General features: G+C 57.4%; 1 protein-coding gene across 7 annotated transcripts; it reads left to right on the forward strand.

Annotated features, from left to right (window-relative positions):
* The first annotated feature begins 1,435 nt into the window (after positions 1–1,435).
* On the forward strand, positions 1,436–15,850 carry LOC309843829 (aquaporin-12-like). Of its 7 annotated transcripts, none has more exons than XM_082689750.1 (4): positions 1,436–1,582; positions 2,029–2,338; positions 4,403–4,519; positions 7,842–8,164. In XM_082689750.1, the coding sequence occupies exons 1-4, from the start codon at positions 1,451–1,453 to the stop codon at positions 8,042–8,044; spliced, it is 762 nt and encodes a 253-aa protein (XP_082545876.1). In that variant the 5' UTR covers positions 1,436–1,450; the 3' UTR covers positions 8,045–8,164. The 7 variants fall into 7 exon arrangements, with proteins under 7 accessions (XP_082545876.1, XP_082545877.1, XP_082545875.1 ...); XM_082689751.1 differs by having other exon boundaries at positions 1,436–1,570; XM_082689749.1 differs by lacking the exons at positions 1,436–1,582; positions 7,842–8,164 and adding an exon at positions 13,652–15,850 and having other exon boundaries at positions 1,629–2,338; positions 4,406–4,519.
* The last annotated feature ends 1,651 nt before the right edge of the window (positions 15,851–17,501 follow it).

Raw genomic sequence — 17,501 nt, forward strand, 5'->3', positions numbered from 1 at the left:
GGGCCATCCTTCAAGGCTGCAGATGATGGGACCACTGGGGCATGGCCGGGACTTTTGCCACAGTCCGCCATCTGTCGGGCCCTCTCAGGGGTCAGGCACTCTCAGGAACCCCTCCTCTTGGTGATGTCCTACTCTGCACCTTCTCCAGCAGCTGTGTTCAGCTGACTCCTTGGAAGGAAAGGCAGAGGATTTTGATGGGTGCTCCCACCTTCTCCTGAGAGGCAGGGGGGACAATAAGATGGGGAAGGGGTACAGGGCAGAAGTCAGGGTCTGCTGCTGGCCGTGGGGGTCCTCCCGGTGGCACAGGTGAGGGTAGGAGGGGCAGAGGTATCTCCTGTACCCCTGGTGGTGTCTAGACAGTGGAGTCTTTGCCGTGCAGAGCCCAGCCACTGTGCTCAGAGCCCACATCCATGGCTCTACCCGGCCAACTGCAGGCCTCAGGCATTGGGACACGGGGGAGAGGGATGAGGCACCTGTCCCCCACAGCTGATCTCTGCACCTCACTGCGCCCACCGCCTCAGGCTGGCCCCCTGTGGCCCTTGGTGGTGCTGTACCCAGCGGCTCTCTCCCCTCCCCTCCCCTCGGCTCCTTTCCCTTCTCCTCCCTCCCCTGGCAGCGCCACACCTCTCCCAGCCTCTTTCCCTCTCTCCTCCCTCTCCTGGGGGACAGGGCTCAGGCCACAAGGCCCTCCTCAGCCTGGCAGCCCCTTCCCCTTGCAAGTTCCCCCCAACACCCCTTCCCGGAGTGGCCTCTGTTCTGTCCTCAGCCATTTCCTGGGCCCATATGACCCCTCCACCAGGGCTTGGCTGCCCTTGAGGACCCAGTATAGCTGCTTGATGTCTGCTCTTCCCTGAGCAAACTGCTGTCACTGTGGTGTGCCACAGACCTCCAGGCCCTGAGACCATGGACCCCTAGGTTTGTGTCCCTGAAGCCCGGTCAGTGTTGGGGACAGTCTCTGACAGTATCTCTGCCCTCAAGAACCATGCCCCACAGGGTGTCCCCAGGAGGTCTGTGCACAGGGAATCACTGCTCACGGAGGGAACAGGGAACGGGTCTTTTTTCCAAGGCCAATGCATTTGTGCGTCCGTCAGGAGACACTTGAGCTGCTCACCAGCCAGGCTTGCTTAGAGATGCATTTTTATTTGTCTTTACTGCCAGTCAGAAAAATTAACGTGTGTGGTGTGGTGGGGCCACCTCTGCAGGTTCAGCTCCCCGAGGCGTCCCCAGCAGCCAGGCCGGAGCACCCAGGGCTCCCTCCCTCCCTCGCATGGGAAGGCCCGGCCCAGCAGACAGCTGCCCACAGCACAGCAGAGCCGGAGATCCTCACCTGTTGGGGGTGGGGGTGGGGGACAGAGCACAGGTGCAGGGAGCTGCCCAGCTGCGTCCCAGGAGCCAAGAGCCCCAGGGGCTGAGTCACGGAGCTCCAGTGGTGGCTTTGAAGCTCTGGCCCATGTCCAGCCCCTGCAGCTGGGTGGACAGGCACCTGGTGTGGCTCTTGCCCCAGGGAAGACGCCTGGCCACGGGGCATTCACTGTGGAAGTTCCCGGTTCGGCTCCCAGGCCGGCAGCAGGTGTGGTGGGAGGTAGGGGCACAGGTGTGGCATTCGCAGGGCTGTCCGCCCAGGTGGCGTCTCCCACAGCTGCCCTGTCCTTGGGGCTGGGGCTGGGCCGGGCCCTGACACGTCAGCTCAGGCGTCCTGCTGGGCCCTGCTCCTCAGGAGCCCCCAGGCCAATGGCCGGTCTGAACGTGTCCCTCTCCTTCTTCTTCGCCACCTTCGCCCTCTGCCAGGCAGCCAGGAGGCTGTCCAAGGCCCTGCTCTCGGAGGGCACCTACGCCAGCTTCGCGCGGGAGGTGGTGGGCGCCGCCCAGCTGGGGGCCTGCTGCCTGGAGATGCGGGTGTTGGTGGAGCTGGGCCCCTGGGCGGGGGGTTTCGGCCCCGACCTGCTGCTGACGCTGCTCTTCCTGCTCCTGCTGGTGCATGGGGCAACCTGCGATGGGGCAGCGGCCAACCCCACTGTGTCCCTGCAGGAACTGCTCCTGGCCGAGGCCTCTGTGCCCTGCACGCTGCTGGCGCTGGCGGCCCAGGGGCTGGGCATGCAGGCGGCCCGCGTGCTGACCCGGCGCTACTGGGCCTGGGAGCTCAGCGACCTGCATGTCCTCCAGAGCCTCATGGATGCACACTGCAGCTCAACACTGCGCACGTCCGTGCCCCATGGCACCCTCGTGGAAGGCGCCTGTGCCTTCTTCTTCCACCTGAGCCTCCTCCGCTTCCGGAACACTCTGCCTGTCTATAGGGTGCCCCTCACGGCCCTGCTGGTCACCTTCATGGCCTACACAGGTGAGACCTGGCTGCGCTCCCTGGGACATGTCAGAGCCTTTGCATCGTCTGGACATCCAGGACAGAGGTGGCCGCTAAGGGGGACCGCTGGCCCCTAGGGATGGTGGACAGCCCTCTTCTGGGAACTTGGTCGTGGCAGAATGGGGGTCAGTAGGACCGGACATAGTGCACTGGGGTGGGACCCTCAGCCCTGGTCAGCGCCTTCCTTCCCAGCTGCGCTGCTCCATGGTCCAAAATGTTCCTGTCCGTGTCAGGAGGTCTGCAGCCGGGGCAGGTGGGTTGCCCATGCCATTTCTTTAAGGCCCAGCCCACCCTCTGGTCTGGAAGCTCTGGAGTCCTCTGCTGTCCTTTCCAAGAGTCCCAGGTCCTGCTGTTTCTTCCTCCCCTCTCCGTCCCTTCCCAAGTGGCTCCAAATGTCTCCAGAGAGGGCAGCATCCTCCCATCCTCCCCCATCCTCCTCCCATCCTCCCATCCCCCCATCCCCCATCCTCCCCCATCCTCCCCCATCCTCCCATCCTCCTCCCATCCTCCCATCCTCCCTCATCCCCCCATCCCCCCATTCTCCCCCATCCCTCCATCCTCCCATCCTCCCCCATCCTCCCATCCTCCCCCATCCTTCCATCCTCCCATCCTCCCCTATTCTCCCCCATCCCCCCATCCCCCCCATCCTCCCCCATCCTCCCATCCTCCCTCATCCTCCCATCCCCCATCCTCTCCCATCCCCCCATCCTCCCCCATCCTCCCATCCCCCCATCCTCCCCCATTCCCCCATCCTCCCATCCTCCCCCATCCTCCCCCCCACCTCCCATTCTCCATGCCTATGCCCGGGCCCTGGGCCTCTGGAAGAAGCTCTCCTGGGGTCGTTCAGCCACCATGGACACCCCCTGTCCTTCCCACCTCGCTGGAGAAGCAGAGAGCTGAGCTCAGCTGCAGGATGTCCAGGCTGCTGACCTCACGTCGCAGCTATCCCTGGACATGGGGATGGAGCTGGGCCAGAACTTAAGGCGCCAGGTTGGGGCTGTTGTTAAATCCCCAGAGGACTCCACCATAGTTCTGTCTGTGGGATCTGCTCCACGAGGAGGGCTCTCCAGGCATGGATGCCTCCTCCACCCCAGAGGACTGGTGTGCTGGGAGGGACAGGAGGCTGGGAGTGGGCTCCCTGGGAAGGGTGTGCTGTGGGACGTGCCACAGGTCACTCAGTGGGTGCCTCATGCTTGCTCAGGCCCAGGGCTACAACTGGAAGCCCACGTGTGCATTTGGGGCAGGCTAGGCCCAGTAGGGAAGAAACCAGCACTGAGGGCTGACTTCCTGAGACACTGTCCACGTTCTGGCACAGGACAGACACTGTGTGTCCAGGAAGGTACTGCTAGAGCCCACGTACAGGTGAGGAAACTGAGGCACAGGTGAGCAGACACTTGCCAGCAAGGCTCTGTGTCCAGACTGCCTGGGCTCCAGCCCTGGGGAGACACAGGGAGCTCCTGATTCAGCCCTGCAGCCATCCAGGACACCACTCCCAGAGCCTGGTCTCCACCACCAGCTTTAGGTCCTACACGGCCTACTCAAGGCCGCTGCTCCTTGGCAGTGGTCTACCCGGTCCAGGGCGAAGGGATGCTCGTGCTCTCTCCATGTCTCCGCGTCCTCCCCATCCCTCCTCCCTTCTCTTGCTTCCTCTCTGGGCTCAGCCCTTCACTGCTGTTGCTCCGTCTCTGCCCTTGTCTCTCTCCCCATCTCTCCATCTCTGTCTCTCTCTCTCCATCTCTGTCTCTGTCCCCCTTTCTCTCAAGGACAACCTCCCACAGGCGGGTGGCGGGGAAAGTGGTGGAGAGGAGAGTTCATCAGGGGCGAGTGGTTGGGATGGGTGGTAGACGTTCATGGAAAGACTCTTGTCCTGGCTGCTCCCTGATCCTGTGGAGCTGGCCTTGGCTGACAGCCCTCCCACCTGTGTCCCCATCAGCACAAGGGTCGGGATGGGCTGAGCTCCAGGCCCCTGGCACAGGGCTCCATCCCAAGGAGAGGCGGCTGCCGACAGGGGTCCACAAGGAACGTCTGTGTTTCCTTCCACAGCAGGGCCTTTCACGTCTGCCTTCTTCAACCCTGCCCTGGCTGCCTCAGTCACCTTCCAGTGCTCAGGGTCCACCCTGCTGGAGTATGCCCAGGTGTACTGGCTGGGTCCTCTGACAGGTAAGGGTCACTGCAGACAGTTGGCAAGGCCATCTGTGGATGGTGGCTTGGGAGACACTCGAAGCATTCCTGGTGGACATGCCTGTGTTCCAGCTCATGGGTGGGGAGTCGATTCAGGGATGGCCGGCTCTGGGGTTCCTGATGTAGGTGAGGGAGATGGGGGGATCCTTTCAGTTCCTGTTAGGGACATCAGGGGTGGGGCCGAGTGGCCCATCTTGGTTTAACTTTTTTTTTTTTTAAGATTTTATTTATTTATTTGACAGAGAAATCACAAGTAGACGGAGAGGCAGGCAGAGAGAGAGAGGGAAGCAGGCTCCCCGCCAAGCAGAGAGCCCGATGCGGGACTCGATCCCAGGACCCTGAGATCATGACCTGAGCCGAAGGCAGCAGCTTAACCCACTGAGCCACCCAGGCGCCCAGGCCCATCTTGGTTTAGATGTGGTCATGAGGGGCTGGGACCAGGGAGGATGGGGGCGGGGCAGGGAGGGCAGCCTCATGGATGTGCCCGGGGGCGTCTCACAGACCCTGAGCTGGGGCACCCGTGGCGGGAGCTACCGGAGCCTGTCCAGGCCACCCTGGCCTTGGGGTTTGCCAGCACCTGGTCTTAGCCCCTGGGCTCCCCGCTCACTCTTCACACTTAGTGGATGGGTCTGTGGGGTCCATGGAGCTCTGGAAGTTTTCTCCACTTTCCTCTGAGGGAGCACAGCCCCAGCCTCCCCAGGGACTCCCAGGCAGTCAGCAGTCCCTGGAGTGATGAGAAGGCTGGGGTTACGATTGGTAACTTCACGGTCCACTTGAGAGATGTCTGAGACATAGCAGTCTCCCCCTGTGCCACACATCACGCCAGAGGTCCCTGAGTGTGGCCTGACTCCCCCCAGTGTCTCTACATTGCAGGTAGGAGGCATGCGCTCTCCACCCTCCCTGCGGGGGCGCCACAAAGGTCTCTGCGCACACTGGATGAGAACCCTGGGGTCTGAGAGTCCCACATAGCCCGGCCCCCCACAGCTCTGTGGGCCTGGGGCCTCCTGGGGTCCCAAGGCTTGTACCCCCGGTCAGGGACATCCCCATCTCTCGTGCTCAGTCGCGAATTCGACAGCAGGGTCCGCATGGCCCGAGGGGCGTAGACGACTCAGGAACTCCTGGACAGCTTCCTCTTGGGGGACATTTTCCGTTTCTGGTCCCGGGTGACTCCTCCTTGGCGGAGCACGGCTCCGGGGGCCCTGAGAAGTGGTCCTGGCTGTAATCTTGGAGACCTCAGTGTCAGAAATACATGTCTCTCTGACCCAGCTTGATGGCGTGTCAGGTCATGGATTAAAGTCAGGGTAGGGGTCCCTCTCCTGCATGTGGGGGCCTGTGGTCTCTGCATTTGTCTCCTGGCGCCTGTAGCCCCAAAGCACTCGGCACGCAGTCCAGGATGTGGACTCAGACATGCGGGTGTGGGGGTCCTGCTCACTCTAAGGGCTAACAGGGCCCCTCCCTGACCTCCGGGTCTCTGGCGGTGGCCATCAGTCCCCTGTCCTGTGGCTGCACCTCTCCCCTCTCTGCCTGTCCTCACGTGGCATCTGCTGTGAGTCTGTCTCTGCGGCTCCTGTGGTAGGACGCCAACCACACTGGGGTTCAGTCCACGCTTCTCCAGTGTGACCTCATCAGTTCAACCACTTAAGGATACAAAGATGCTTCTTCTTCTTTTTCCTTAATATTTTATTTATTTATTTATTTGACAGAGAGAGAGAGAGAGAGAGAGAGAGAGAGATCACAAGTAGGCAGAGGCGGGGGGGGGGGGAAGCAGGCTCCCTGCCGAGTAGAGAGCCTGACGTGGGGCTCCATCCCAGAACCCTGGGGTAATTACCTGAGCTGAAGCCAGAGGCTTTAACCCACTGAGCCATGCAGGCACCCCAAGATGTTGTTTTAAATAAGGTCACATTTGGAGGCTTGGGGAAGGACATGAATTCGGGGGGGGGGGGATGCCATTTAACCCAGTAGAACCTCAGACTCCATAACTGCTGCTGTGAAGTCCAAAGCCATGTGGAGACCTCGTGGGGGGAGCGGGGAGGAGGCTGGAAGGGCAGCACCCTCCGTACTCATGCCCACTTTGTCCTGTCCAGGGTGGGGACTCCCATGCTGGGGTGCTCCTGCTGCCCCAAGGCCACAGCCTCTCTCTGCCTCCCTCCAGGGTTGGGATGGGAACTGCCATAGGAACAGGGCTCCGGGCCACTGAGCTTGTCACACACCGTACAGCATGCCCTGCAGGTCAGCATGGGGTGCGTCCACATCCAGGGTACCTGGGCTGTGCCCTGCTGGAACTTGGGGGTTCTGTGGAACGAAGCGGGTTGCCTTCCAGCCTTCTGCATTGCCGGCTGGGGATTCTGCTCCCTGGGTCCCACTTACGTGTTTGTTGTCCCCTTGCTTTTCGACCTCCCCTGTGGCATTGGTCTTTCCCCGCTGGTGGGCTGGTGCCCTTTACTGAATCCCTGTCCATTTGGAGAAGCTGGGCCACCAGTGATGAGGCATGGGAAGTGGGGGTGGCTTCCTGGGCTGTGACTCTCCATGGACACGTGTGCCCAGGAGACCCTGAGCTCATCACTCACCTCCCTGGGCTGTCCCTCCTCCATAGCAGGGGTGGCCCCAGTGTCCCACTGAAGGTAAGAGAGGCACGGTGAGTGAAGCGTGGACGTGTGTGGGCCCGGGACCATTCTTGGGAGCCAGGGTGGCTGGGCCTCCATGGAGCCCGGTCCTGGCCAGGCCACCCCTGACCTTCTCAGGGCCCACACACTACAGTTTGTGTCCTTAATGGGTTCACATGAAACTTCAAATGTGCTCCCCTCTCCTGCCATGGCCAACACCTTGCCTGTGACCGGGGCGGCCATTCGGGAATCCAGGATTCTCTGTCTGCAAGTTCTGGGAAGAGCCTGGGGACCAGGGGCCAGGCCCTGCTCCTGCCCTCAGCCCCCCTGCTTTTCCCCTCCTTGGTCCTCACCTCCATCTTGCCCACACCCTCAAAACAGCCATCCCCACGGATGACAGGTCACTCTCAGGAGGCAGTCCTGGGAGGAAGGAGGTCAAGCAGGCCATGCATGTGGCTCAGGATGTTGGTGCAGGGAATGCTGGGCCCGGGTCCCCAGAGGGTGGTCTGAAAGGACACAGGCTCCTGATGGGCCACCCCCTCTGCTGGGGAAGAGCCAGAGCAGACCAGGGCTCCCAGACAGAGACATGCAGGCTGGCCGAGGTCCCGATCTGTAGGATTCCCTGTCACACGGACAGTCTGGTGGAGAGGCCCCAGTGAGCCTCCTGGGCCAGTGGTCTGACCCTCGGTTTCTTGCAGGGATGGTGCTGGCGGTCCTACTGCACCATGGCCGCCTTCCTCGCCTTTTCCAGAGGAACCTGTTGTATAGTCAGAAGAACAAGTACCGGACTCCTAGAGGGAAGCTGGCCCCGGGGCCGAGAGACACCCCAATGCCTGCAGGGGGGTGCAGAAGCCAGGAGACCACACGTGAGGCGGGGCGGCAGCTACCAGGCTCTGGCTGAACCAGCATAGTTGACAGCAGCCCTGGTGGGACCCTGGGGCCCCTCTGAGCTGAGGGGGTCCAGACTCGCACCCCTCGTCTCCCTGGAAACCATTTGTCAATAAACCGTTCATGAAACCTGCCTGTCTCCCTAGTCTGACAGAGGCTTCTGGAAGGGCAAGCAGGGGTGAGACCAGTCCACAAGGGAGCCTGGGCTGAGTCACCTCCGTGTCCCAGAGGGTGTCTCTTGCCTCTTTTTTTTTTTTTCAGAATTAGAACCAAAGGTAAAAGCCGGGAGGGTGGGCAAGAGGTCTGGGGTGCGTCCCCCGGGGCCTGAGAAGACCCGAGGGGAGAATTCGCATAGAAGGTGCTGGCTGTCCTGGACACACCCCAGATCCCACTGCTGGGAGAGGCTGGAGCAGCCTCCTCCCGCTGAGGCTGCAGGGGAGTGGGCTGGACACCCACTAGCACCCCACCCTCGCAGCAGCTCGGCCGTGGCTCTGCAAAGCCAGGCAGAGCCCTGCCCATGACGGGGCCTCCTTGCTAGGCTGAGAAGAGCCATCTCCTCTCAAAGACCAGAGCTAACCTGGAAATTTCCACCCCAAAAGGAGAATGTCTTCCTCAGCTAGGGGTTCCTGAAGCCCCATTCCGAAAGTGAGGCTGGCAGGGTCTCCAGCCCAAGGCTTCGCCCTCATCTCAGGCCAAAAAGGGCAAGAGACAGAAAACAGGGAGGTCCTGGGTGAGCTTTTCTCTCGTGAGGAGGCCATGACTTCCTGCACTAGTTTCCCAGGGGATGGGAGAGAAAGAACCTCCCACCCCACTTCCTGTGGCTGCCCCTTCACCCCCTTTAAATCCTCTCCCCTCCCACCCATCGGTCTGGGCCCCAGGCTCCCCTGACCCTCCTCTGAGTGGCCACCCTGGGAGGGGTCAGTAGGGCCCCCGGGCTGATCCTGACCACCAACCCAGTGTAGCTTCTGCAGGGCTTAATGGGGCTGCATGGAGTCTTCTAGAAGAAGGACCATGAGCACACAGGGGTGGTGCAGGGATGGGGACCAACCAGCTCCCCTCCAAGGGGATCTGTGTGGGATAGGAGGCTGGGGGGCCACAACAAATGTCGCAGCCCCAGGAAGGAGGAGAGGCTCCTCAGGGTACCCCAGACCAGAGGCCAATGGCACTTCTGTCCCCATAGAATGTCCTTGCAGTCTCGGCACAAATACTTTCAGGTCAGAAGCTTCTGGTGCTCCCTCAGCAAATTCAACCAGTAAATTAGTACAAGACAAGTGAACGTGCAGACATTGCAATAAAGTATATCAGCAAATTATTAGAATTCTTGGAGTTCAGGATCTTTATTTTGGAAAGCATTGAAAAGTAAACTCCACAAGCTTGGAAGCATACATTAAATTTAAGGAACACTGCATTTGCTGGAAAAGAACACAGTTTTTAATACAAAGCTTTGATGAACTGACAATTTAAAAATTACCGGGGGGGGGGGAGTTTAACAGGAAGGATGCAAGAGTGGTTCAATGTTGGGCCATTCGTTCTTTAATATAATTTACCCTATTAATTGACTGAGGAATGAAATCGTATAGTTATCTGCACTGACACTTAAAAGGCATCTGGAAAAAGAAAACATCCATTCCCTGTCCAAAAAGGAGGTGACAGATCATGTCTTAGTCACAGACAGCACGTATGACCAACACGGCATCTCGCTCGGTGGGAACAGACCACGGACATTCTGGCTGAGTCAGAAACACTGCCAGGCGCCCACATCCCATCGAGGGTCGGCGCCCAGGACACGAGCTGATGCAACTAGATGAGAGGGAACAATGAGAGGAGTCGCATTCCTGTTGGCAGATCACACAATAGTTACACAGGAAACAGACGAGGCAAAATCTGACACGGGCTGTAAGAGATAGCTTGTTAATGTAGCAGAAGCCAACACTAACAGGCGAAAGACGTCCAGGAGGCTTCACACAGCCAGCAATGAGCAGAAAAGTAACAATGTCAGCAAAGCTATAAAGTGCTTAGAAATTCATTTAATAAGGAAGGCACAAAGCCTGGGTCCAAAGAAAATTTTTAAACATTTCTGAAAGATTTGAAAATAGGGAAACTCATTCTTTGTTCTAAGATATCCCAGATATCCAGGATTTCCCAACATCCTAAAGATGTCCATTCTCCCCAAGTTAATAAATACATGTTAATAAACAATAATAATAAAGTTATTAGCATATAATTATATAATATAGAATTATAAATATATAATAGTAATACTGTGAATTGTGTAAGACTGATGAATCACAGACCTGTACCCCTGAAACAAGTAATACATTGTATGTTAATGAAAAAATAAATATCTGTATTCCTAGGAAAAAAATAATGGAAAAAATATAACAAATAATAAAACCAAAGTTGTTTTTATGCGAAACACCAGTTCTTTTCCATCAAATGCAGTGTTAACTTACCTGTGAAAACTTGAAAACAGAATAAAGTTCTTTCTAAACTTGGGAGTAGGGGAGATCTTTCCAACCAGGACAGAATATCCAGAAACAAGGAAAAGCATCGATTCCTCTAACAATACCCTAATAAAAAGGAGACTGGCATAGGGTGAGACATTGTAACAAAGTCAAATGACAAATGCCAAACCAAGAAAAAACAGTTTGCAACCTTTGTCACAGACAAAGGGCAAAAATTAACATACAAAGAACTCTAAAATATATTTTCAAAGGGGTGCCTGGGTGGCTCAGTGGGTTAAGCCTCTGCCTTGGGCTCAGGTCCTGATCTCAGGGTCCTCAGAGCCCCAGCATCGGGCTCTCTGCTCAGCAGGGAGCCTGGTCCCAACCCCTCTGCCTGCCTCTCTTCCTACTTGTGATCTCTGTCTCTCTGTCAAATAAATAAATAAAATCTTTTTAAAAATTATTTTCAAAAACAGAAAGAAAATAAAAAAGTAAAACAACAGAGGGTTCACAGAAAAAGATACATGGGTGGACTTGGACACAAGGCTGCAGGCTCGAGATCGCTCATGGTGGAAGGAACACAGGCCGTATCGGGTACCAGTTCTCCCTTCCAGGCGGCTACAGATATAAAGCACCGAAGTTTCTCTGCATGGAGATGTCAGGCCTCCGGGAGCACGCATGGTGGGCCTTGCAGAAGAGGTGAGAAGCTGCAGAGCAGCCTGGAGTCTGCCAGGAGGACACAGCATCTGAATTCTAACAAAATCTTGTCCTCAGCTTGGCCATCATTTAGGAGCTATAGACCCGACCGACCCACCCCTTCCTTGAGGCCCAGCCCAGGTGACCGCCCACCCTGACCTACCCTTCCCCGGGGCCAAGCCTGGGAGCAGGCCTGGGCTGTTGAGGGAGGGGCAGGCCGCCTCTCTGTAGTGGAAGCTGGTCCCCAGCAGCTGAAGAGAGGCCCAGAGGGCTCCTGAGCATCCTTGAGAGGACAAACCAAAGCCCAGGTGGCCCTCAGCTCCTCCTGGCCCAAACTGGGAGTACAGTCCCAGCCCAGACCCCAGAGCTGGCATCTTACCCAACCTTGTGGGGGCTGTGGCTTTCATGCAGGCCCTGAAGCCACTTGGGCGGCACCGGGACTTGTAGGCAGCTCTGGGCTGGACCCTGCAGGGCATAGTGGCACCAGCCCTGGGCCTGCCCCGGGGGGACAGCCAGGGGGGCAGCTCTAGCCCGGGCGCATGTTAACACCTGAGGGTCACAGTGGCAGGGCCTCCCCAGCACCAGCCCCTAGTGCTGAGTGCAGGCCACGTCCCCTGCCACAGAGACCTTTCCTTGTCCACAGGGGTGGGCCCTCATGTTGAGTGTGAGCACACACCGGCCCTCCATGGCCGGGTCTCCCCACATTTCAGACAACCGACGTTTCACCTGCCTGTTCCAATCCTCTATCAGACCATTACTCTGAGAATTATGTTCTTTGGTCTGAAAAGATGAACTTGGCAGTGCACATCGGTGTAGAACCTACTCTCCTGCTGTCTTACTGTGCCCTGACCATCCAGCCACCAGTAAGCAGAGCCCAGTCCAGGGTCAGAGCCTATCCTGGGCAGGACCCCCTGCAGCCTCCTGGGGCCACCAGGCACCGATCTGCTAGTCAGCTCTGTGCCTGCAGTGCACCCCTCAGGGAACCCCGCAGCCGTCTTGGGCTGCCTCGTTGGCAGACATTGTGGGGACGTTGTGAGGCTCAAGGGTGTGAGGGGAGGGCGTCCAGCCTCTGCGAGGTGGCAAAGCTCCCATATGCCCTCAGCTCACCGGCCAGGGACCGGGTTACGCAAATGCGCTGAGATTCGCACTTGCAGTTCCAATCACCTTCTGACAATGGAAGGGAGCTCTTCTATGGGCACCAACATGTCCTACTTGGATGAGGCCCGTAAACACCATAGATGTCCAACAGTGTGCAATTCTATTCATGGACTGACTCAATTTTACCTTCTTTGGTCAGAGTTTTGGCCCCAGATGCAGCCCAATCACCTTGGAACTGCTGTCCACACAACTGGCAGCCCTTTGCTGGCCGAGAGCCGCTCACAGGGCCCGTGCACGCACAGCAGGGGAACCTCGCCACTCCTCAGGGGCTCCCTGCTCACACATACGCGTACCTGTTGGCATTCCCACAGTAGCATGCACCTGTCCAGATATGCAAGTTAAATGTTCACCTGGTGGACTCCTCTGATCACCGGGCTCCCACTGCAGTGTTTCTGGGGCGTCCTGCAGGATGTTATGGGCATTTCGGGTTTCAAGATTCTGTCCTTCGGTCATTCGCCATCTCTATCACAACCCAGTAGCCTGGCTCTCAAATGGAAATTTTCTGGTCCGGTATCCCCGTGGTCGCCACACTGCCCTTGGCCGTAGTCGTCCGTCCTCCACCCAGGGCTGACCTGGAGAATCTGTCCTTCTGCACTCCAGCTTCTAAGGGGGCAGTGATGACAGTGGCCATTCCCTTTTGGCCCACCAGGTGTCCTATATGCTTTCAAAGGAATGAATTCCGTGGGCTTGGGCCATCTTACTGGCCCCCACCAAGCACACCCAATAAGTGTTGGCACAAGGGGGCATCGACTTGCCTTCTGATTTTCCAGTATCCATGCGGCATCTGTCCCCACCGCACGCTCGGGGCGGCAGACACAAGCCGGTCACATCAACACTGCAGTACTCATCAGACGTTCACGTCAGTGCTAACTAACCCCACCTTCCATTCTCAGACCCCGCCCCACCCCGTCTACCTCCAGCTGCTGTTGACCCTGCATCAGTCGGTTCTGGAATCAGTGCGTGGGGCTCCCGGGCCCACAAGCCCCAAAAGTGAGTCCCTCTGAGGGGCTCCACCTTCCCCGGAGTCCACTGCTGAAGACGTAGGACCGTGGCCAGACCACTTCCTTTCTACTAAAACATCTTGATTTTTGCCTTCGGTGTCACTGCTATTAAGTGACCACTTACGGCTTCCACCGGAATCTCGCAGCTTGTAATTCTTGGACGATGTCCTCAAGCCACAAGTGACAGTTACGAGGGCTAGGGCACCATTCTGTCTGTGGGGAGTGAGTATTTTGTTGTTGCTAACACACGTAATCAAACAACCCAGCAACACAGCCAGGTTTTTATCCTCTAAAATAAATCCAATTTTTTTTCTTTTTCAGTTTTATTGTTGTTATTAAGTGTACGATGTCCCAGAGACCTGATAAGATGATAATTCCAAGGTGGTGTTTTATAAATGTGTGTTCTACACGCGTGAATCTTAGTGAATAGTCTCCACCTTGGGTGGTTTCCAGACGACACCAGAACCTGCTCTCACTGCTGTTCCGTGGTCTCTCACACTGATCCAGAATCTGTGAAATGCAGTCCCCAGGTCAAGCACGTCTGGTCGTCTCTCATTCGGATTCACTGCTGTGGTGAAGGGACTCTGCGATGGCTCGAGCAGAGGCTGGACAGAACTGGAATTCTGGGGACAGTGGTGTGCACGCGGGGCGCCCTATCCCTTCCCACAGTCCTGGTCCCAAGGACAGTTTCTGGGGGCACCCAGCCTTCAAGGCAGCGGACAGGAACTTGGATGTGGACTGATGGGTGCGTTTGCTCCAGTCAGGAGACTGACAGTTTCCACCAACTAAATTTCAGTGAAAAAGCTGGGGAAACACTGTCAGAGTGGGTCATCCTCGCCCTCGGCCTTCCTGGCGCGAGCACGTACGCAGCTGTGGGAGGCCTGCCCCGCGGCCCGGCCACCTCCCCCCTTAGCCCCAGGATCCAGCTCCTGGTGAGTCTTGTCCTCCATGGGCAGCCCCCTCCACCCTTGTTCCTGGGGGGACTCTTTCCCCACCCCACTCAGACGGAACCCAGTGTCCCAGAGCACACTTCGGGGGTTCCCACAGGAATGAGGGGGCCCTGAGGGTGTCCAATGGGGACCTGAGACCCGCCACGACCCCGAGGGCAAAAATGGGCTCACTCTCCTCCAGCCCACCTCCCCTAGCCTCCTGTGGGGACTCAGTCTCAACCTCACCAGGGAAGGGCCCCAGGCTGCCCTGAACAGAGGTCATAGGTCAAATCCGCCCCTCTTCAGCCAGGCCCACCTCAGGCAAACTGTGAAGGTCACCAAGTTTTCCAGGACCCCAGACCCGCTTCCCTGCTCTCAGGTCTGGTGCTTGTATCAGTAAACCATCTTCCTGGTCTTCGGCTGCAGCCTCCACACTGGTGGCTGTTTTATCCACGGAACCCCGCTGCATATTGTGGGCGGCCACCCCTCCCTCTCAGCTTTTCCTGTCCAGTGCACTGTGGCAGCACTGTCACAGGGCCCTCCAGACCCCACCACACTTCCCCAAGTCTGAGGCAGAGCCGCCCCGGCATTTTAGCATGGAGATGGTGAGCAGCTGGCCATCTTCTTGGATGGACCTCAGAGTCATAGAGGGATGAGAGCCTGCAGTGCCTGGACCCACACGGCCTCCCAGGAAGCTCAGAGGCTGTTCCTCAGAGTCACTCAAAGGGAGAGCACGGGCAGGATGGGCCTGCCCTGTCCTCTGCTCATGTTAGCTGTTGGACAATTCCTCGAAACCCTGTGGGATGGCTAAAGGAGCGCCCACGAAGGCCCCTCCCCACCATTGTCCATGGCTTGGGAGTCACCCAGGAGTCCTGGCCTCATCCCACAGACCGCGCTATGGCTCAGACCCCCAGGGCTGGACCAGGAAGAGGGCAGCTCCTCGGCCCTGTGATCTAGGGCTCGGGGCGGAGTTGGGGGTGGGGGGAAGGTGCCTGGGACAGGCACCAACACCAGGCTTCAAAGGCACACATGTAAGCATTAAATATCTAGACAAGCATGTGAGTCTCCACCTGTGGTCATGTCTGATGTGGGAAACAAAGGCAGAAGAAAAATTGTTAAATTTCCTTACTACCTACAGCCCACTGACAAGTCCTTGAAACGGGCAGAGTGACCTTCCCCTGGGAGCTCAGCTGCCTCCCTGTGGACACCTTCCTAAGGGCACAGGCAATCTTAGCCTGACCCCAGGATCCTGTGAGTCTACTTCAACTATAGAAATTCCTTTGGAAACTTCCTTTATCACTACCCCCATAAGATACATGTTGGCCATCACCCCCAGGCATACGATCCACCGATTACTCAGTCTCATGACTGAGTTTTTACTAAGCAGTAATAAATGACATTTCCCAGCAATAGTTAGCTCCCTCAGGATCCTGGAAGCCTCGTTGCCAAAATACCTGGGAGGCTTATGCTCTCCCTAACCCCCTCCCAACTTTACAGTATATAATGGGCCCCTCCTCAGTACCCCGGAGCAGCTCTTCCTGCCCACGGGTCCTGTCCCCAAGCTTTAATAAAACCACCTTTTCGCACCAAAGACATCTCAAGATTGCTTTCTTGGCCGTGGGCTTCAAACTCGAATGTCTTTCCTACATCTGTGTCCTAGTGTTAGGTGTGACCTTGGATCTGAGAGTCCTCAGGCTACAAGCCATACCATTGAGGCAGAGAGGAAAACAGGCTGGCAACCATGCCCCCTGAATCTGCACTGTTGCTGCCGGGTGCAAGGACCACCTTCCTGACTGCTGGACCAAGGGCCATCCTCCACAGGCTCACTGGGCTCCTGGGCAGAGGCCAACAGACAGTGGCAGGCAGGCTTCCAGAGGCTGCTGGGCTGAGAAGGGGACAGCTAGGGAGTAAAAATTGGAGGAGAGAGGGGTGTGGAAAGAAGTAGGAACCTCCTTGGTTAGCGTGTCCGGCGGCCAGCAGGGGGAGCTCGCCTGACCACCACAGTTTGTCAATTGTAGACCAGCAAGTGACAATGCAAACTGACCAGAAAGAATACTAATAAAGGAAGAAAATAGTTTTATTCAAGCCCAGATTAGAACAGCTTCCCGGGAAACACGACCTTCACAGGGAAGAAAGGGCTCCAGAGAATGAACAGTTTTTACAAAGTTTATAGACCTTTTTACATAAGGAGCCACAAATCGACAGGTCAGAGGTACATTCTTGTAAAAGTTCAAAAAGATTATAGCTTAACATATAGGCAGGAATCATGAGTTTTAAGGTCAAGGAATGCAGGGAGTAGCAACATTGATCCCTATGTTAAGGACGAGATAGTTTTCCTTTGGGCCACTCATTTACAAAGCGAGTGTACAAAGTATGCTTGGCAAGCCATAAACCAGGTTTTTGGTTTAAACAAAGTTATCTTGAGGCACACGGGGGGTTCAGTCGAGAAGCGTCTGCCTATACCTTGGGGTGGGAGGTGGGGGCATGTTCCTGAGAAGAGACAGGACACACAGCAGGCCACTTCTCCAGAGAGTGCTTCCCTGAGGGCAGTCGGTCCCATCTGCCTCCTTGCTGCCTGGGTCCCTTGCTTCCTCCCCATTGTCACACCCCTCTGCGCCCGCACAGGGTCACCCTAATTCCTGGAAGCCCCGCTTGCCCTCTTTAGCCCTGCTACTGCACAGTGCTGCACTGAGGCCTCCTATGGCTGGTGGTCATCACGGTCCCACACTCCCATGATGGTCTGGACACTCCATCCTAGTGCTGCAACCCATCATAGTCCCAGCCCCCACCACAGTGGCCCTGCAGGTGACAGGTGCAGCCTGGGGTGCAGCCCGGAGGCCCTGCTGCTCTCATTCTGCCTGTGTGGCCGGAGACGTACCCCCGAGGGCCTGCGGATTGGCCCTGCCAGGCAGATGGCTCTGAGGAGGCTGGAGCAGGTGGCAGGGGTGGGTGGGAGAGGGGAGAGGAGGAGGTTGGGGGGAAGGGGACAGGGGTCTGGATCTCCCAATCTCCCTCTAGTCCCTTGAGGCTCTCAGGAGCATCCACATCTGCATCTTTGGGCCAAGTCTGGGGACCCCAGTCTCCAACATGAGCCCCTGGGGGCTGTCTCTTGCCTTGGCTTCTCTGTGGAGGTGTCTGTGGAGGTGTCTGTGCTGATCCTGTAGCTCCATTCCCAGGCAGGCCCTCGGGCTCCAGCCGGATGGGCACATCCTGACGGCCACAGCATTGTGGGGAGAGCCCCT

This window comes from Mustela nivalis (genome assembly GCF_964662115.1).
Source record: "Mustela nivalis genome assembly, chromosome: 11".
In the NCBI taxonomy this organism is placed as follows: domain Eukaryota; kingdom Metazoa; phylum Chordata; class Mammalia; order Carnivora; family Mustelidae; genus Mustela; species Mustela nivalis.